General features: G+C 40.1%; 1 protein-coding gene across 1 annotated transcript in view; it reads left to right on the top strand.

Annotated features, from left to right (window-relative positions):
* spata20 (spermatogenesis associated 20) overlaps positions 1-21229 on the top strand; it is a 150072-nt gene extending 128843 nt beyond the window's left edge. The window contains exon 16 of the mRNA XM_037691269.1: positions 20772-21229. Coding sequence (XP_037547197.1) covers positions 20772-20963 — 192 coding nt within the window. The 3' untranslated portion in view covers positions 20964-21229. The remainder of the gene's footprint in view (positions 1-20771) is intronic.
* Positions 21230-22054: the final 825 nt, after the last annotated feature.

Raw genomic sequence — 22054 nt, 5'->3', positions numbered from 1 at the left:
TACCTCTCCAACCTGTTGTTTTGGATCCAAGTTTTAATGGGGGCGCCAAACCCTCTGCCCCTTCCATTATTCCAACCATGGGCGTAGTGTGCTCTTACACGGAATTAGCAAAAGAACTAAAACAAATAAATTGTCCAAGACAATGTTGGACCTGCCTTATGCATAATGACTGCCAGAGAAAGGCACCAGCTCTCCTGCAACTCAGAAAAGAACAAGGGGGTCAAAGAAAATGAACAATAACGATATTTTGGACAAACAAACGAGGAAGCAGTCCTTTAGATGAAGGATGAAACGTCCCAGCAAAAAAAGAAACCATCCAGATGACCTGACCGAACATTGTTGGATTTTTACCTGGATTATTGAGCATGAACTTGGTGCTTTGAACCATTTTGGCACGGCTGCCTTAGAGGAGTTGACGGAGGAGAGGGCGGGCCCCGGAGGCCATCTTATCACCAGCAAATTTTGTTTTCCACTATAGGAGTGTGCAGTTTGTGGGACTCCAGTTTGTTTGTGTCTCCTCAAATACAGTAGAAGAAGTCCTTTGGATGCAGGACAAAAGGTCTCAGCAACAAAAGAAACTGTCCAGATGACCTGACTGAACATGGTTGGATTTGTACCTGTATTACTGAGCATGATCTTTGGTCAAATGAGGAAACCTTGCGTAATCATAGTTCAAAGGTCAAACACAGAAATTTGGACTCCATGTGACCAAACTGGCAGTTTGATGTTTGACAATGTTCCACACCGTCACAGTTTAGGTTTTATTGTTATTTTTTTACCATAACATTTTCAGCTTAGAATGTGATGAAGCCACAGAGGCTAACTTTCAGCTTTTTAACTTTTCAGGGTTTTTGCAAACTCTTCCTACATGTTCAGGATTTTTTTTCCTCAATACAATCTTTAGTTTTTGCACAGTTTTAGGCATACTTTTTACTCTGCATTTCTGTCTTCCTGTCCTTTTAGGGGTGTGTTCAGAGTGACAGTGTGTGGTTACCATGGCAGCAGCTTTAACATTTAATTTTATCTTGGTTCGTTTTCTTTTTACACTTTATACACATACGAAACTCAAGGGGAGTGGTGGCGCAGAGGTTAGAGAAGGTGGTCCTTGTGATCGGAAGGTCGCCGGTTCAACTCCCTGGATCGACACCATCAAAATATAGGTGGGAAAGGTGAAGCACTTACCCCTGCCTCCACCCTCATTTGCCCCACTCTGGGCCCTTGAGCAAGGCCTTTAACCCCCACCATCTGCTCTCCCGGGCATCGTAGAGGGCAGCTCTCTGCTCCACACAGAGGGCTACGATAGCTTAGTGGTCTATGGTTGTGTCAGGAAGGACATCTGGCATAAAAATAATTGCCAAGTCTTCGTGTGAAGTAGTTCACTGTGGGAGGGAGCAGCCGAAAGAAGAAGAAAAACAACATAAGAAACTCAAAACTTTCTTAGCGTAGATTATTACAAAAGCAATTTCTAAATTACTACTGGGCTTTAAAGAAAAACGTTTGTGTGCTGGAATTTCAGGCGGTAGCTGCCTTGGCACCCTTCATAGCTTTAAGTTTAATTTGCGAGCTCCTCGGGAGTGATGGAAGTGGGATCTTAGTGAGGGTGTCGGTGGCAAATGCTTAAAGAGTCTCAGAAAATGAGCTGAAGAAAGAGCTAAAAGTATTACAGGGATTTGGAGGGATTTAGGAACAAGATGTGAGAGTTTCATGGTAAATATAAGTAGACATGCTTCCCATTTTCTCTGCCCTTTAGAGAAGAGTGCGGAACAGAGAATGGATATGACAAGAAAAGTGAGGAGCATGGCCTTTTAAGAGGAAAGGGATAGAGTCTTTTTTTCAAGACATCTGTAGAGGGACACGACTTGGAGTCCCTAACGAGACCTTAGAGACATGGGAGAGATTCAGCGTGAAGGCGTGGAGCACCAGTAGGAAGCAGGAATGAATGGGCTGGATGGAGATAGGGAGCAGAGGGCAGAGGAGGATTAAAGCTAAGCACTTTCTCTGTCCTCCCTTGCTTCAATCTGCTGCCACCTTGCCCCCTCCTTCCCTATCTCTAACTCTTTAACACTTCTTGTAAGACTGCATTTGTGTTTGTGTTTAGTTTTATTTTGGGACAAATTGATCCCTCTGTTCTCTCTTAATGATCTGCTTGGCTCAATAATCAATCATAGAACAAAACACCAGCTAACCAGCAGGTTCATAGCATTCACTTGCCACTCATCTGCTTTATCTTTTTGCCCTCTGTGCACCATCATGTTATAAATTTCCCTTTCACATCTTATCTTAATCCATTCGTTTTAGACTTGTTAATCTGAAATGATACATTTTCCTCCCAGCCAGTAATTCCATGTGTCGATTCACCCACTGAGCTAAGGGGGGAGGTGCGGCCACCTTTAGTCCTGCAGACAGATGACAGATTTAGTTGTGTTGTTTAAAATGTCTGGATAATCCTCCAGCTGTGGTTGTATCTTATCTATACGTCTGTGAAGTCCTGCTTCACACACCGAGCTTATCCACGTTCTTTTTCTAAATAAAACCCAGCCTGAACAGATAAGCCCGTTTGTGTACATTGGTTCACACGCAACATACAGCAGTTGGTGCTCACATTTGCTTCAGCCACTCTTTAATGTTTGGATGCTTTTATCACATGCATTCAGGGATTTAGTTTGAGTGAGTCAGTCAGCAGTTTTATTGGTGAATCAGTCTGTCGTGTGTTTAGGAAGCTGACTCCTGTTGCAGTTGCTGAATCATAGTGCTTCTAAGAAGAATCCATCCGGAAGACCTGACTTTACTTTGTTAGATTTTTTTTTTACCTGGATTATTGAGCATGCATCAGGATATGATCAAGAAAGGTTTTTGTGTGTCTGTTGGAAAACAAAAAAATTCCAACAACCTCTACATGGATTTTATGAAACTCAACATGTAAACACTTTACACCAACTGAGTCAACTCATCTGGATTAGAGATGGCTGTTACAGCTAATCGACTTTATCAAACAAAAAAGTGGCTACAACTCTGTCAGTTTTATCAACACTGAGCTACAATTTGGCAGTGTAGTTGCTGAGAGTCATCCTTAGCACATGCTCTGAGTGTGAACACATCCTGCAAGATTATGATTCAAAACTTGGCTATTAGCTGTTGGAGTCTACTCTGCTCGTTCACAAAATAACTCATGAACCACTAGAAGAATTGTATTTAAACTTTCAGAACGTAATCGTTGTATGTACATCAACAACTGAATATCTTTTGGAACCAACCCAATTTAAGATGGCTGCTGTGGCCAGATGATCTTACTCAATACAAACATGGCTATAATTAAAGTAAAGTGCTATATATTGCCATCATTGTATGTTGATGACATCTTTGTATGTTGATGACATAATTGTATGTTTTTATATGTTGACATTATTAGTTTAGCATGTAACCCATCACATGTGAGGTACACCCAGGTGGAGCAGTGGGCAGCTACCTAAGCGCCTAGGGAGCAATTGAAGATCAGATGTCTTGCTCAGAGACATCATGACATGTGGGCATAGCGAGGAGTTGAGCATGTGACTTTCTGGTTTCAAGTCGGCTGCCCTAACCCTAACCCCCAATTCTGTCCGAAAGATTTTGAGCTAAAATTTGGTGTGGTATTTGCTGAAAGTTATCCCCAATACATGCACTAGCACATGTGTCAAACTCACTGCCTGAGGGCCAGACATCTTTTCTAGTCCTCAAGATGTTTTCAATGTAAAATATTTTTGTTGTCTTTCATTGTATGCACAAACCTAGCATACTTTATTTAGTGTATCTTGATGCATGCTCAATAATCCAGGTAGAAAAATCCAAAAAAGTTCAATCTGGTCCTCTGCTGAGGACCAGATTGAACTTTTTTGGATTTATTTAGTGTAGACTTTTCTTGACAATTTTGATGCCAAGAGATATTTGTTAGAACTTTTCAGTAAGCTTTTATTTTGATGTGGAAAGAGCAACAGAGAATGGCAAAAGAACCTGTAACCAGGAAAAAGATGTCCGGTATCTGACTCAAGTTGTGTACTGATTAAAACTGGCCCTTGGTTGAATCAAGTTTTTCATTTTGGCCCCCTTTTGTAACCAAGTTTGACAACGCTGCACCTTGTGAGATGTCTTTATCTAAAACTTTGGCCTTAACTGTAAGAGTAAACTCTGTTTTTCTGTTAGCAAAATATCTTATGAACCATTAGAAAGATCTCCTGATACATGCTCAATAATCCAGTAGAACCACTAGAAACCACTAAAAAGATTGTAGTAAAACTCTAGAAGTAGTACTCAGATGTATGCTTACAACTAATTCACTTTTGAGTCAGTACAATTCATAATGGTTACTACAACTAACTGACGTTACATATCACAATAATGGATAAAAAAAAAAAAAGTTTTTTGTAGATATTGAGCCAAAATTGCAGTTTATTCCCAACACAAACTGAATGTGTTGCTCAACATTTTTACTTAAAACTGTTATTTGCCATTGACTCTTGAAGTCAACCCTGTCTGTTAGCAAAATATCTCATGAACTGCTGAACTAATTTTATTGCAACTCAGAAAGTAGCCATTGTGGGAGTGGTGATGCAGAGGTTAGAGAAGGTGGGCCTGTGATCAAAAGGTTGCCAGTTCAACCGGTTCGACAACATCAACGTGTGGGTGGGAAAGTTGAAACACCCACACCTGCTTCCACCCTCATTTGCCCACTCTGGGCCCTTGAGCAAGGCCCTTAACCCCCACCATCTGCTCCTCCAGGCACCCTAGATAGCAGCTCTCTGCTCCACACAGAGGCTGTGGTAGCTCGGTGGTCTGTGGTTGTGTCAGGAAGGGCATCCAGTGTAAAAACAGTTGCCAAGTCTTCGTGTGAGTTAGTCCGCTGTGGCAACCCCTGAAGACGGGAGCAGCCGATAGAAGAAGAAATTAATCATTGGATTCACACATCATTTAACTCTAAGTATCAACCGGATACAAGATGGCCACCACAGCTAACTGAGCTTAACTTGCACAAAGCAGGACTTGAAATCCATCACTTTTACAGATAATGAGCTGTGTTGTGGTAGTAGCTGAGAGTCATTCACAACATGCAGTCCAAGCTCTAACAGATCGTGTGAGATTACCTTGTAATTGTGTTTTCAAGTTTAAATCAAGTTTCCAACTTCTGTTCTGTCAGATCTCATCATAAGATGTTATTAGTTTGAAACTGATATGCATTCAAGAAAATCTAGGTTTTTAGTTTAGGAATATATCATTGTGTTCTTATTTTACTGTTTGCCTTTTATGAAATCCTCTTAATTGTTGTGTAAACTTAAAAAGCAAAGAGGAAAACTCTAAAAACTAAACAGTTTGTGAGGCTGTACACGATGATGAGCCAGCAAATCGTTGGCGGTCGAAGGAAGGAGAGCAGTTTTGAGCATTTCGTTTGTTAATGGTGCCAACACTCAGATTTCATTAAAGCATTTTGGAGGAACGTTTTGAAGAACATCCTGCATCAACATTTCTTTGAGCTACATTCTGATACTGTGGAAGCTGCTCAGTCAGCAGAGCAACGATCAAAAAGAGATTACTCTCAAAACAAAAGGTTGGATTATGTTCTCCGCCTGTGAGCCCGTCATCTTTTCATGAGCATCATCATAACTCTTAATAAATCCAGCAGCAGCGCCGCAGTAATACTTACTGCTCTCACTGTTGGTGCAAAGATGAAAACAAAGTCTTCCTGAATAACAATGTTCCACCTACATCACTCTTAAAAAAGTTATTTTATGTTGATTTTCTATATAAAAATTGTGTATTTTGGCTTTAGACTACACAGATGTCAGGTCTTTAAAAGATGATAAAATAATTAGCAGTTGAGTAATATTTAGATAAGTTTCTCAGATTATTCTGATTATACTTTCCCAGATTCAATGGCTCAATACTTGTTAAAAAAAACACACGTCTGAAAGTTTTCCATTGTCACCCCGTGCATCACCATTTGTCATAAAATGTAAATGTGCATCAGTGTATCCTGGTGCATGCTCCATGATCCAGGTAGATCAATCTAAAAAGGTTAAGTCAGGTCTTCTTAGACAGATTATTTTTCTTGAAACCTTTGACCATCTTATCACAAGCAGAACTGGTTTGTTCTACTTTGGAGTAAGCTGTTGGGGGAAGAATCAGTTTTGTTGTGTGCTTCCTTGACTGATGAAGCCTTCCGGATTAAAGCGAAATGTTTCAGCACAAAAAAAGAAACTGTCCAGATGACCTGACTGAAAAATGTTGGATTGTATACCTGGATTATTGAGCATGGACTTTGTTGTTTTTTTCTTGAAACGTTTTTTTCTTTTATCCAAAACACTTCTTCAGTCTGAGGAGCTGCAACAAACTCAGCCTTAGAAATAGCACCTTGTCATAGTGGGTCAACCAGTTTGTTGTTGACATCCAGAACTAGCTGTTCACATGATAAAAGAGGACCATTAGCCTAACATTTGATCGTTAGTGCCCTGATGCCACTTGCTACAAGAAGAATCTGTCCATAGGACCTGATATGTAAAGTACACCAGTTTACTATCTCAAAGGCATGTTGCATGAAACAGATATGGGTGAAAACACTTTTTTCATCCACAGTGATGTAACAACCCTTACATAACAGATGGCCACAACTTAAGTCCCAGTTTTTTTTGCACAAGCCAAAGTTCAGTTTCCTGCAATGAGATGCAAAAAAGCTGAATTTTAGTTCTTATTTCTTATTCTATGCGAAGGGTGACAGAGGACTAATGAAACACATCTAATGGAGTCCTGCAGTCGTACAGGGGGGAGTCATATCACAGGGGCCGTCACTGTATTTCAGTCAAAGTCAATTCTCTAAGGAATGAATATCATCATTCCAATTATTATAAAAGAAAAAAAAAACATGTTCAGAAATATTTTCTCATTGGACAAATACTATTCAACCACTGTTAGTAAGAGAGTATAGTCTATGGCTATTCTATTTCAATTGCAAGTTGGTTGTATGTTAAAAACTAATTCAATTCAATTCAGTGTGGATTATTTCTATAGCACCAAGTCCCAACAAAAGTTGTCTCAGTGCACTGTACAAAAACATTCACATACATAAAATAGCCAATTAGTAAAAGTTATCTATCTAAGGAAGCAGCAGATTGTGTTGATTCCTCACTTCATCACAGTCTTCCATGCTGAGCAAGCACAAAGGAGACAGTGGAAAAGAAAAACTCCCTTTGAACAGGAAGAAACCTCGAGCAGAACCAGGCTCAGGACGAGCAGCTGTCTGCTTCAACTGTCTGGGTTTGAGAGGACAGGAAGTAGAAACGAACATAGAATGGCAGGTCCAGATGTTCATTCTACAGGAGGAAAGACAAAAAATGCATGTTAAGACATAAATAATTACAAATACAAACAGGTAGAGTAGAGCAAGTACAGACAGCAGCAGAGAGAGGAAATGTGGTCAGTTTGTCCTCCAGCAGTCTAAGCCTATAGCAGCAGAACTAAGGGATAGCTCGGGAAACCCATGCCGACCCTAACTATAGGATTTATCAAAAAGGAAAGACTTAAGCCTGATCTTAAAAGTAAACAATGTGTCAGCCTCACAGACAGAAACTGGAAGTTGGTTCCACAAGAGAGGAGCCTGATAACTGAAAGATCTGCCTCCCGTTCTGCTTTTGGAAACTCTAGGAACCACAAGTAAACCTGCAGTCTGAGAGCGAAGTGCTCTGTTAGGAAAATATGGAACAATAAGATCTATAATATGAAATGGAGTTAAGTTGTAATGGGAGTTTGAGGGCCATGTGAAATAATTTGTGAAACTTTTGCATCAACCACAACTTCATCAAGACAGAGAATTAGTTTTTCATTTTCCGTTTTCTGCTTTAGATAAAACACATTTCTGGTTGGTTTCTGTTGACAAAGTGACCAAACAGTACTGTTGCACCCATTAGCTGTAAAACTGTTGCTTTCCATAAAATACTTTTCACATTTTTGACTTTGAAAGAGATGTGACGCTTATAGTGTGCTAAGCTAATACAACTTTCTCTTGTCCTCTGTGCATTCTGCAGCATTACTGCCTTGATGGATGGATGGGTCAATCAGACCACTGCTTCAGTGGTGTTTAGCCACCCCTCCCAAATGTCACGGTTTACCTAAGAGTGCCTGTTTATACAAGCTTAATACAAACTGTAGGGTGTGGTAGTAGCTCTGATCTGATGTTTGGACAGCACGGCAGCTTATTGGTATTAGTAGTTTGTCCAAAAAAGTTCAATCTGGTCCTCTGGACATTCAAAAAAACAAAAAACAAAACAAAGCAAAAAAAATATAGAAACGTTTCGTCTTTCATCCGAGAGACTTCCTCAGTCTGAGGTGCTGTATTCAGCTCAGTCTCTTAAATAGCACCTTCTTAGAGTGGATCAACCAGTTTTGCTGCTGACAACCAAAACCAGCTGATCACATGCTCAAGAAGGACCATCAGTCTAACAATGGATCATTAGCACACTGATGGCTGTTTACTATTCACAGAGGGCTGAGTGATACTAGCAATCACAGCATTGTAAGAGGGGGACAGTTGAACCCGGAGGCCTCCACCCCTGTTTAATGATGGACGATTTCTTTTCACAAAGATGGCCTCCTTTACTCCTCTCTCAAACCATCGTTCCTCTCTGTCCAGGATGTGAACATCTTCATCCCTGAAAGAGTGACCGCTGGCCTGGAGATGAGTGTAGACCGCAGAGTCCTGGCCTGATGATGTTGATCTTCTGTGCTGGGCCATCCTTTTGGCCAGTGGCTGTTTAGTTTCCCCGATGTAAGACTGATCACCCTCCTGACACTGAACAGCATACACAACATTACTCTGTTTGTGCCGGGGGACTGGATCTTTGGGATGAACCAGTCTTTGCCGTAATGTATTTTGGGGTTTAAAAGCCACTGGGACGTTATGTTTAGAAAATAAACATCTCAGTTTCTCTGATACTCCCTCAACATACGGAATCTGGTCCAGAGGACCAGATTGAACTTTTTTGGATTTTTCTACCTGGATTATTGAGCATGCATCAGGATATTAGTAGTTTGTGTTTGTTTGTTCTTTGATTTTTGTAGCAAGTTAAATCGGTTCTTCTCATCCTAATACAAACCTAATCCTATAAATTATATATAAACCTTTTATATTTTTATACTGCTATACTACAATTTAGGACAGTATCATACTTGTATTATTTCATTTTATGCTTATGTTTATTAAATGTTTTAATGTTTAATGGTTATTGTTGCACCAGGGGTCTGAGAGTAATGTAATTTCAATCCTGTGTATGTCCTCTACGTATTGCAGTTTTGACAATAAAGTTGACTTTGACTTTGACTAATCATTTCATTGTACTGTTAACCTTGTGTTAACCTTGCGTATGACCAATAAACAGAACTTGAACTTGAACAGTGGTTAGTGCAGTTGCCTCACTGTAAGAGGGTCCTGGATCCGATCCCCAGGTTGGAACTGGGGTCTTTCTGTGTGGGTTTTCTATGGGTACTCCGGTTTCCTCTCACGATTTAAAACATGAACGTTAGACTGCCTTCAGGCCCAGGTCTCTTTTGCAAAAGAGATCCGTGAGCCTCCCCATAATCTCAGAGTTTAAAATCTCCTTTAGTGTAAATATCTTCAGACTGTTTCTATGTGACTTTGCCTCTCACCTGACTGTGGAGGATTTTTGACCCACTCTTTTTTACATTGTTGCTTAATTTTATTAAAGTTTGCAGACCGTAGTTTCTGCACAGCTCTCTTCAGGTCCCACCACAGCATTTCAGTCAGTTTAAGGTCTGGACTTTGACTGGACCATTGCAGCTGTAGTGAACTTAACCTGATGTCAAAACTAAGCCTAAGGTCAAAACCCTTGACCTTAAGAACCTTGTGGGACAGGAACTGTCATTTCATTGATGTCAAATCCAGAAATACAGGTTCACCCATCCTGAGACTTTCTTTCTTGAAAATTCAAGTGAAAGAACACTCTCTTTTCTATTATCATTCCTGTTTTACAAATGTTTGATAATTAAAGTGTTTTAGTTCAAACATTTTAGATGTTACAGTGAACTAATCAATTTTATTAACTGTAAAACAGTAACAATGATTTTTTGGTTGCTTATGCAAAGTAGAATTCATGTTAAAGCTGTTACAGAGTTTTTATGCATTTTCTGATTTCTGTCTTTGAATGAGCAAGTGTGCGTTTTCCAAGGTCAGGAGTTGAAGCAGACATGTGTTGGAACAACTGTCTTGTTTTTACATCCTCTCAGATGTCAACAGAGAAGTTGGCACCTGTTCTCCAAACTCGCCAAAACAAACTCTCTCTGTCTCTGAGAACAGTTTTAATCTGTTCCATAACAATTCTTGCTGTTTTCTGACTTCTAGTAACCTCTTACGTCACAAACCACACCCGTCTGGTTGATATTGCCCAATCAGGGAATCCCAAATGGACCGGGAATAGAGCTCTTTAAAATGCCGGTACTTCCTAGTTCTCCCAGTTCAGTTCTGCGCGGAGAAGTTCTGAGAAGTTCGGTGAGGAGCTGAGAAGTTCTGAGATGTTCGCAGTTCAGAATGCAGAGAGTTTGGGAGTTCGTGAATGCAAACGCAGGCGTTCATGGATGCTGCTAACCCAAACAAGCTGAACCAGAGACGATCTTGGGAATTATAACTTCTGTTTGGATGACCTCACACGGCTCTCTAGGTATTTGGCTGTTCTCACTGAGACGCTGAACAGTGGTTGGAAGTGAGACTCCACGCCGGAACTGATCTATCTTCAGAAAGGTAAAGTCGACCTTCACCAAAAGTTTACTGTTTGGGACAAGCTGAGTTCCGAAGGAGCATGCACGTTCTGGTTAAAACAAACAAATTCCCTCACACATCTCTCTGTAAGATAAATCTCAATTTTCCATCTTTAAACTCTCCTTTCTGCTAGAAATCATTCCAGATATTTTAGAAATGTCTGTGTAAAGTGCTCATTCCACCGCCGTGTGGATTGAGGTCTGCTGTTCTGCTGAAGAGTGAAAACAATCGCCGCATTGTTTCTCACTACCTGGAAAGCTGTTTAATCATGTTGTTATTTTCATATTTTGCCAAATTAATGTAAATGTTTGATGTTAAACTTTGATTCTGTAAAATAAATGACCGCATTCATTTTGATGGGTCAAAGAAAAATGACGTCTCACGTTACATTTCATTAAATTCAATGCACGTTTTATTCAGTCCAGAAAAATGAAGAATCCGTTTTAATTGATGAATATATCTCAGCATCTGTTCATCTACACAGCCCAAGGATAATTATTTTTTCTATTTTGTTGTAAATTAGTGGCTGAGTTTGGAACATCTGACTCATTTAGCTTCAGAGGTCAGACAGATTTGACTGTAGAATAATTTGGTCTACAGAGGAGTCCATGGTCAACTCAATGACTGCAAGCATCCCAGGTCATATGGCAGCAGTTCAAGCCCAAATCATCACCTCTCCACCACCGTGCTGTGAGTTGATATGAGGCATTTGTGCTAATATGCCATTTGGTTTTCTGCAGACATGACGCTGCAGCAAACCATCTCTATTTGGGCCCGTATCCAAATCACAAAGGACATTGTTTCAGAACTCTTTCATTCAGGTGGAAGTTTGTGAACCTAAGCTGTGCTGAAATATTATTTTTATAGAGGTGAGTTTTTTTGTCCTACAGCCCTTCCAAACATGCTATGCTATGCTATGTGCGGGGCGTTTTTTTCAATTTCAGGCTATCTTTCCTCAGAATGAGAGTTTGTTAGGATTTTTTTTTTTGCCTCCAAATTCTAGACGTTTTCTTTTTCATTACTTTTTTTGACTAACAGGTCTCACTTGTAAATGAGTCCTCGAGGCACAATGTGATTTATCTGATTGCTAGCGTTCGGTCTTTTTCTGATTGCCTGTCATGAACTTTATCTTTTTATTCTGCTAAACGAGTCCTGGAGAGTCTGAGATTGAGCTTTTTTTTTTTTGGGGGGGGGTGGGGGTTTGCAATTTCTCATAGAAACTGAGCTCTGAGCATTGAGACATTATGGACTTCTGTTTGATTTTGCACACTTGAGGTTAGATTTGAATAATTTTAGAACCTCATAAAGATAAAATCATTTTTATAATGTCCTGGTAAGTAAAACTAGTAAAATCGAAAGGGGGTTGCTTTCCTTTTTTTCTACATGAATTTACATCGACTGATTTAAGACATTTGGCTTTGTCCTTGGATATGTTACATTCAGATTCAATCACTTTAGCAATTTAACCTGAAATAACCTTTTCAACAATAACGGATGAGTTTCCTTTCATCTTAAACACAACCCAAGCTGATGAAGTATGTTGTAGGTGCAGGGTCTGGCTGAAGAGAGGCTGTTAATTCTGCTCAGACACCAAGATGTCCTCACATCTCACTGCAGACACCATTGGTTTACCAAAGAGCTGCTCTTAGAGACTGTCAGCAGCTGAAACTGATGTCCAGTATGACAAAGAACAGAACGCTGTGCTAAAAACAGTTCCCATCACTCATTCTTACTCAGGTTGGAATGAAAACAAACAAGCAAGTATGGGTATTTTTGAAAAAAATGGTTGAACCAACAGGTTATAGATGATTTGTACAAATACAATTTACCAGAAAATACAAATCTACAAGACAAGAAGACATTCTGCAAGCCCTAAATTTAAATAAACTCAAATTTATTGTTAGATTATTAACGTTATATTACATTTACAGATAATGAATTGTAGCTTGATAATTGCAATGATCAGAATCTTTATTTACACTGTTCAAACTCCAAATACACTTGAGAAAACTACTGCAGTGAGATGATAATGTTAGCAACCATAATAAGTGGACCAGTCGATTTTCCCTGCATAGATTTTATTTCTCTCCATTTACCTTAACTGTGAATTTCGAAAGTAAGGTAAATTGTGCCCAAATTGACTAAAACACGTAGTGTGACAGTTGACTGAAGTTTGAGTCTCATGTTACTGGTAATTAGCATTTGGGATTATCAAGGAAAACCTTCAAATAAACATTACTGAGCAGTAAAATGAGAAGCAGACTCCATTGAAAATCAGTGCTTCTTTTTTTTTTTAGCTTCTCTTGTACATGCTTAACTTTTAAACATCTTACAGACATAAATAGCAAACTTTATGTTTTGATCATTCTGTAAAATGATCATACCACAGATGTGCCATTATCCACTTGGATATGGTGCATGTGTAGATGCTGAAAATTGCCAATTAAACTGAAATGACATGATTATTCAATTCAGTTATTATTCAGTCTATAGCTCCAAGTTGCAACATTAGTCGTCTCAGGGCACTGAACAGAAACATTCACATACATAAAAAAATTGGTAAAACTTATCTATTCAAGGAAACAGCACATTGTGTTGAACGTTCACTTCATCACAGTTTCATGTGATGTTTCATGTGAGTAACGTGTGATTCTTGACCTGCCATTGTGTATCTGTTCCTATCAAACCCAGCCGGTCTAACTAGCTGGCCTCTTGTCCTGAGTCTGGTTCTGCTAAAGGTTTCTTCCTCATGAGGGAGTTTTTCCTTTCCACTGTCACCTTCATGCTTGCTCAAGATGAGAGTTCTGTGATGGAGTTAAATTCAAAGCAGTCTGCTCCTCAGATAAATAATGTTAAATTATTTTATATATAAATGTTTCTGTTCAGTGCCCTGAGATGACTTCTGTTGTGACTTAGCACTATATAAATAAATTGAATTGAATTGAATTGTTTCCCATACTGAGCAAGCACAAAGGAGACAGTGGAAAAGAAAAACTCTCTTTGAACTGGAAGAAACCTCCAGCAGAACCAGGCTCAGGACAAGTGGCCATCTGCTTCAACTGGCTGGGTTTGACAGGACAGGAAGGAAAAACAGACACAGAATGACAGGTCCAGATGTATTTTCTATAAAGACAAAAAAAAAAAAACACGTTGACAGAAATAATTATAAATAAAAACCAGGTAGAGTAGAGCAAGTAAAGACAGCAAATGTGGTCAGTTTGTCCTCCAGCAGTCTAAGCCTACAGCAGCATAACTAAGGGATAGCTCAGGAAACCCAAGCCAACCCTCACTATAGGATTTATCAAAAAGGAAAGACATAAAAGGAGACAATGTGTCAGCTTCACAGACAGAAACTGGAAGTTGGTTCCACAAGAGAGGAGCCTGATAATTGAAAGGTCTGCCTCCCATTCTGCTTCTGGAAACTCTAGGAACCACAAGTAAACCTGCAGTTTGAAAGTGGAGTGCTCTGTTGGGAAAATATGAAACAATAAGATCTCTAATATAAGATGGAGCTAGGTTGTTGAGAGCTTTGTAGGTTAGAAGTAAGGTTTTGAATTCAATTCTGAATTTGGCATGGAGCCAATGGAGAGAAGCTAAAACTTGAAAGATATGATATTACCTACAACTCTCATTAAAACTCTGGCAGATTCAGATTATGAATACTAAAAAACCTGCTGGTGGTCAAAATGTTGACTATTGTTGTGAAAACATGCTCCTTTGTAAAGACAATATGCTCTGTCTTACTCCCATTAAGGTAACTTAAAAAAACAACAACTAACAGTTGCTTCTTTCTCAGAGATACATCCTGAGTGCATACTGACAAAACCATATAATACAGTCTTTTATTTGTTCAAATAAATCCTTCAGCTTTGTGAAATACTCATATGCTCATTAACCAAAATAAATTATTTGACTTTTGTAAGTCATTCATCAGTCAAGCTGATAATTCTCCAGTTTTGGTCACCTTCTGAGCAATTGGACTATCCATACATTTATATGCTTTAGCTCTTTTCCTGCATAAGGGTAAAAATGTAAATCACCTGTGTCAGTGTATGTGAGTGCGTACATGGTTAATCGTACCTATTCAGGATCCAAAAATGTTCAGTCAGTTCATCTGGATGATTTCTTTTTTGCTGACACATTTCGTCCTTCATCCAAAGGACTTCTTCAATCTGAGGAGCCACCAAACAAACTGATTCCCACAAACAGGATACTAGGTTGATTCCATGTTTGTGGAAATCGGTTTGTTTGGCGGTTCCTCAGATTGAAGAAGTCCTTTGGACGAAGGATGAAACGTCTCAGCAAATAAAGAAACCGTCCAGATGACCTGACTGAACATAGTTGGATTTGTAAATGGATTATTGAGCATGAACTTTGGTGTTTTAAACCACTTTGACATGACTATTCAGGATTGTTTCTGCTGGAATCATCTACCTTGTCAGTAGTAATAATTGTGGGGACCAAAGTCTGGTCCTAATATGGTGAAATGTGGCAGTAGCTCAGAGTCACCCCCAACACGTATTCTAAGCAGGCACAGAATGTTAAATATGTTTGCTCAACTCTATTTGTCCGAGAGTAAAATATGTCATGAACTAGTGGACAGATTTTTATCAGACGTAAGAAGTAGAAGTAATTTATTTACAATGAGAATAATACTATGTACAAGGCAGGGATCAGGGAACCTGGAAATGGAGAGCAATGGGTTAGTTCTTGTAATGATGTTTGGTTGGCGATATTAACTTTGGTTCCTGGTTCCTTACAGTAGAGTTGGCCAGTTGTGGCTTGGAGGAGAAGGCAGAGGGTTTCCAATAGGGAAGGTCCAGGTAGTAGATGCAGCAGTGATCATGAAATGTAGAAGGCAAGTGGTTGGATGGCATAGGAGCAGCTGAAGCAGAAGCTTTACAGGTGAGTACCAGAATAGGAGCTTCAGGCCATCATGTAAGCAGTCCGGGAGATTAGGCTTAGACAGCAAGTCTCTGAAAACATGAAAACACAAGGGTAAGTATAAGTACTCTTTGGTAATTTGTACAATAAAGGTCTGGAGGCACAAGTACTGGTTGGTAGGTAATGCTCCAGCAGGGAGTAGAGCTCATCTGAAGTCCTGGAGCCAATCAGTGGGATGACCTCCAGCTGTTGTTGCTCATAGGCACCACCCTGGAACTCAAGAACCTGGAGGAAAAACTGAAAACCTTACAGGCCGACTTGGTTTATCAACATCAACAAGCACATTAATGGCTATAAGTTGGTCAAATTTATATTCACTGCATCCAATGTGGCAGACAGTATACTTTCTATGCTACTTTTGAATATTGTGAAGTATTTTTTTCCTGGTCGACTGATTTTGCTGAATGGTGTAGTAACCTGAGTGTGGACTTGCACCAATGTTCTCAGTTTATTAGAATTTGTCAGAGAAGTATTCATTTTCAGGTGTCACTTTCAGCCCTCTTCTGGATAACACATGCATAATTATTAGCATTCACACACTCACAATGTGAAATGCCAATTAGTAAAAGTTGTTTAAGGAAAGCTGCAGAATGCGTCAAGTCTCACTTTGTCGCAAACGTAAACCTGCAGTCTGAGAGCAAAGTGTTCTGTAAAAAAGCTATGGAATATTAAAAAAAAGCTTAAATACATGGTAAGATGGAGTTTGGTTGTGAAGAGCAAGCTTTTGAATTCTCTATCTCCATATTTTACTCTTTATTCATAGACGGGACTCTCCAGTTCAGCCTGGGTGACACCGAGGCGTTCCCAGACCAAAGAAGATATGTAATCCCTCCAGCGAGTTCTTGGTCTGCCCAAGGGCCTCTTCCCAGTAGAACATGCCCACAACCCCTCTAAAGGGAGGCATCCAGGAGACATCCTACTCAGATCCCGGAACCACCTCAACTGACTCCTTACAGTGAATGTGCAGCAGCTCTATGCTAAATTTCAATAGAACTGACAGAGCTCCACAATCTTTCTTTACGGATGAGCCATTCTAAGAATGAAGCTCATTTTGGCCCCTTGTATCTGGAATTTCATTGTTTTGGTAATGTTCCATACCTCATGGCCTTAGGTGAGGGCTGAAATACATACAAATTAAATTGAGAGCTTTACCTTTCCTCATTACTGAGGATGAGGCCCCAATCTGTTAATCCATCTCTCACTCCCTCCTACCATCACCCATGAACAGAATCCCTAGATACTTGAATTCCTCCATCTGAGTCAACGGCACCTCCCCAACCTCCATGATCCTGAGGGATATGTTTTCTGTGGTATCAGACCCTTTTAGGATCTTCTGGCAAACAGGCCTCAGTGTCAGGGTCAGACCAAGAGCGATTCACAACCTTTGATGAAGAAACATATACATAAGAAAACCTCCCCCAAAAAATGAAAAAAATGAAACTGGGACACCTCCCTGGAGCCGGGGGGGGGGGGGGTGAGGTTGGAGCTCACTGGCAAGCGATTGGTGGTCGAGCCTTGACAGTTGAGCCTTGGCTCTTGGGGGTCAGCTGGGCTAAGCCTGAAAAAGAGAAAGGTTGCCACCTACATGTGGGCCCACCAAGTGTAAGGAGGACCATCAAGGTGGGGTGCCATGTATGCCATGCGGCAAGCAAGGGAGGATCCCTGGCCATGCTGATTCCTGGCGGCACAAAATTTTGAATTCTTTTCTCAATTTGAAGGAGCCAATGTGAGTTTGTCAGTACAGGTACATAGTGTTCTTTTTGCATGACACAGCTGAGCTGCTTTGGCAGGATGAGAGATGGTGAGTGGGAGGGAGCTATCAGTGCAGGGACATTCAACGGGTAGGAGTGTTGCATGCTGATCTGCGTTTGTTTAAGGGATGCCCAGTATGAGGGGATTACCCAGTGGGAGTTTGACTGTAGTTTTATGTGTAGCCAGCCATGCTATTTGCTGCAGTTTCACTCGTGAAATACAGGACAACACACTTTGCTTTCAGTTTGTTACATTCACACATACTATTTCTATTTGTTTCTGCTGCTCTCAATCACCATCACACACAAGCACTACTTCAACATGGCCTTTTAGTTGTGGGCGCCTGGCTGGATGTGGTCCCAGAGCAGGGTAGATCTGCAAGAAGCTGACAGCAAAAAATGTGTCAAGACAAAAAGGGAAAAATTCAGCTTGGAAGGGAAATCCTCCCTCAGTCTCCATAGCAACAATCACCCCATCATGACCACATTTTCAGCGCACTCAGTTCTAGTCTTCCCCCATTTATTCACATTTTATATGTTGAAAAGTGTTTCCAGACAAATCTCTGTAGTTCACTAGTGAAACCATCCATTCATGTGTTTCACAAAGACTCTTGTTTACCCTCTAAGCTTCATTCAACAGGTTCACTGGCATCACGGCTGAGATCAGAGAAAGATGTAGGAGCAGAGCAATTCATCTACTGGGGTGGTGGTGGTGGGGGGGGGGGGTGCATTTAGACAAACCTCAGACATCTATTACCTCAAATTGTACACCTTCACAGAGTGACTATATTTTGTAAGTTTTTAATTTATTCACATTTATACGTAGCCTACCTAAATCACCCACTACATCACATTCATAAAGTTACTTGGTAAGATAAATAGTTCACCTGTCCTCCCTCATCATGCTGTCTTTGTGTCTGCTTCTTCACCTCCTGTCTGTGATGGTTTTGTTTCTGTTGACTAATTACGTGTTATGTCACATATCATGTCACGTTTCCAGCATGTATGAACGTTAATGTCAATGTTAGTTAGCTGTTAGCAGGCAAAACTCATGAATCCTGAATCTGAGGAGCAATTCTTCTTATCAAATTGTGTGCATGAGGCCGTGGCAGCCGAAGAGCCTCAGTTAAATGTGCCAGGGTTATTTAGGGTAAGGATGTAGAAGTGTGTAAAGACTGTATTCTATGGTTCGATCAAAAATTGCCACTGCACAGTGAAGAATAATACCAAGTTAATAAATAAACAAGTTTAGAAAGTGAGCCTGTAATTGAGAGGTTGCCATTGACCGTTACAACAAAAATTGGGTGGAAAAGGTGAAGCACCTACATATGCCTCTATCAACATTTGCATGACTGTGGACCCTTAATCGTTATCTTGTATGGATGCACTTTATTGGGTTACTGCCAGTTTCCCATTTTCTTGATTGTTGATGCCAATGCAGATTTATGATTGAGGCTTCTTCTTCTTCTTTCTGCTTTTCCCTCTTCACGGGTCTCCACAGTGAGTCATCCTCCTCCATTTCACTCTGTCCTCTACATCCTCTGTCCTCACGCCAACTACCTCCATGTTCTCTCTAACTGCATCCACATATCTCCTCTTTGTCTTTTTCCTGGCAGCTGCATTTCTAACATCCTTCTAACAATATACCCACTGTCCCTCCTCTGGACATGTCCAAACCTCTGTCCCTCCTCTGGACATGTCCAAACCACTGTGCCTCCTCTGGAGATGTCCAAACCACTGTCCCTCCTCTGGACATATCCAAACCACTGTCCCTCCTCTGGACATGTCCAAACCATCTCAGTCTGGCATCTCTAACTTTATCTCCCAGTTGTTCAACATGTGCTGTACCTCTGATGATCTCATTCCTAATCTTCTCCATTCTTGTCACTCTTAAGGAGAACCTGAACATCTTCATTTCTGCTACTTCCAGTTCTGTCTCCTGTCTTTTTGTCCATGTCTCTGTCCCCAGACCATACAGCACAGCTGGTCTCACCACTGTCTTGTAAACTTCTCCTTTGGTCTTTGCTGAAACTGTTTTGTCACAAATCACTCCTGAAACTTTTCTCCATCCACTCCATCCTGCATGGACTCTCAAATAGTCACCTCTCGTCCAAGTCTTGCTTCCACAACTCTCTCCCAGATCTTCATTGTGTGACTCATCAACTTAATTCCCCTGTAGTTGCTACAACTCTGTACATCACCCATGTTCTTACATTTAAATTTATGATCGAGGCTCTTCTGTGGAATTCAGCTGTTTCTGCTCTTTCTTTGACGGTTTAAGTCCCAATCATTTGAAAATAAATGAAAACATTAAAAATTTTGAATAGGTATTCATATATTTAATATTTCTAACCCAGACTTTATCCAGCTTTGATAACTTTTTTTTGTTTGTTTACTTGTTTCATGTTAAGATATTTAAACATCTATTTACACATCAACCATTATCAGTATAGTTTCAAAATTATGGGATTGTGTATATTGATAATAAAGACACTTTATATCCTTATTTTTTTAATTAAACAATATTAAATATATCTTCTGAATCAATGAATAAATGTTGTCCAGACCCCTAGTTATTTAATGCAACAGTACTTTATTGCGCTATCCTAGACATTATTGTTAGTTTATGATATTTTTAAGAACCAAGTGCCAGTTAGTCATTAAACAAATTTAGCATTAGATATAAAACTGTTCCTGCCACAACAGAATGAAACAACAAAAGACAAACAGCTCCTGGCAGCTGTTTACACCTCCATGCAAAGAAGCATAAAAAAATTACAGTTCTTAAAACACTCTATATATAATTTGTAGTTTCTTCAACACATCATTTTATGATGACTGTAAGGTTGTTTTCAGGTTGAAAGTTGCAAATGTAACTGAAGTGTCATGATTATCAATGACTTGTTAGCAATGACTCAGCGAAAACTGACTGGAGACAGAGTATCTTTCAGTTTTCTGAAAACATCTCATCTGTGAAGTCATCTGTTTTAAAGTGTCTTCTTCTACTTTTGCAATAGATATAAATAGGAAAATGTAAGTGTGATGGTTTTGACTTTGAAAAAGAGAGATCTAGATTACAAGACTATCATGTGAAGTTTTAATAATGACGTTCAAATGCACCTCATCCGTTATTTGTCTAAATCAGGTCTCTCTTGTAAATGAGTCCCTGAGGCTCAATGGGATTAACCTGTATAAATAAAGGTTGAATAAAAATGGATCTCCAGCTGTCAAGCTTTCTACACTTTGTTTAATTATGAAGTAAACAAATTCCATTTTTGTTTCAGGTTTTGATGCTCATTGATGGAAATCCAGAAAGCGTCCTGTCCCACCAGCCCGGCCTGGCCTGCATGACCCAGCTGGACGGTGTCGCCACAGCGTATGTCTGTCAGAGCTTCACATGTTCTCTGCCCATCACAAACCCCCAGGAGCTTCGTCGACTTCTCTTGCATGGGACGACGGACACACAGACAAAATGACACCTAAAGAGCTGACTTGACCTACGCATTTGTGCTGTTTCTGTCGTTGTCCCAAAGGAACGCCAAAGCTGTATCAACCAAACTGAATAGAGTGGGTAATATGTTCATGTTCTCCAGTAACTTCAGATCTGTTACTCAAGCTTGTTCTAAACTAACAGCTAAATATTACCTCAGCAGTCAGCTTCTGTTTAAATATATTAAGGTTTAGGAGACAGATCATCTGTGGAGTCATAATGAAAATCAAGTGTGTAGATGTCCTTATCAGCAGCAGAGGGAGCCAATTGAAAATATGAAACTTGTGTACCAAATCTCAAGCTTTGACTGTTAACTTCAGGGTCCTAATGAGACAGACTGTAGGAGTCCTCATGTGAAATGATCCCCAATGAACAGAAACATCCTGTTGTCCTTTCCCAACTTTGTGTTCCAGGTCCCCTCCTCACATCACATAGGTCTGACAGTGGAAGCATGCATATGTGTTAGAACGTGTAAAAAAAATTAGTTAGCGTGCTTCTGTGGAACCATTTGTGTAAATTGAATGTCCAGTGCTTTGCCCACCAGCTCCCATATATTTGTTTATGTGAATACACAGCATGCATATGCACAACTCTGACAAATAAATTATTTTCTCCTGGGGCATGTCACCTAGAGACATGCCCGTCTGAATTTTTTTAATAAATAAATGAATAAATTTGATTAATATAAAAAAAAAGTAAGATGAATATCTTTAGGTTCATGCAATATGGTCAAATTCTCTAACAATGGAGGGAAAAATTTCATAGGTAGAGTTCAGTTCTGGGAATCATCCATCCATTATCTTTACCCGTTTATTCCATTTTGGGTCACGGGGGTCGCTGGTGTCCATGTCCAGCAATCACTGTGCGAGGGGCAGGGTACACCCTGGGCGGGTCGCAAGTCCATCACAGGGCCACATAGAGACAAACGAGACAAACAACCTTTCACTCTCTCACACACACACCTAGGGACAATTTAGAGTTACCAATCAGCCTAACATGCATGTTTTTGGTCTGTGGGAGGAAACCGGAGTACCCGGAGAAAAACCCACGTATGCACAGAGAGAACATACAAACTCC

The sequence above is a fragment of the Nematolebias whitei genome, chromosome 17 (genome assembly GCF_014905685.2).
Source record: "Nematolebias whitei isolate Nwh7 chromosome 17, NemWhi1, whole genome shotgun sequence".
Lineage (NCBI taxonomy): Eukaryota > Metazoa > Chordata > Actinopteri > Cyprinodontiformes > Rivulidae > Nematolebias > Nematolebias whitei.
Note: the sequence above shows the minus strand (reverse complement) of the source record. Positions and strands in the feature narration are given on the sequence as shown.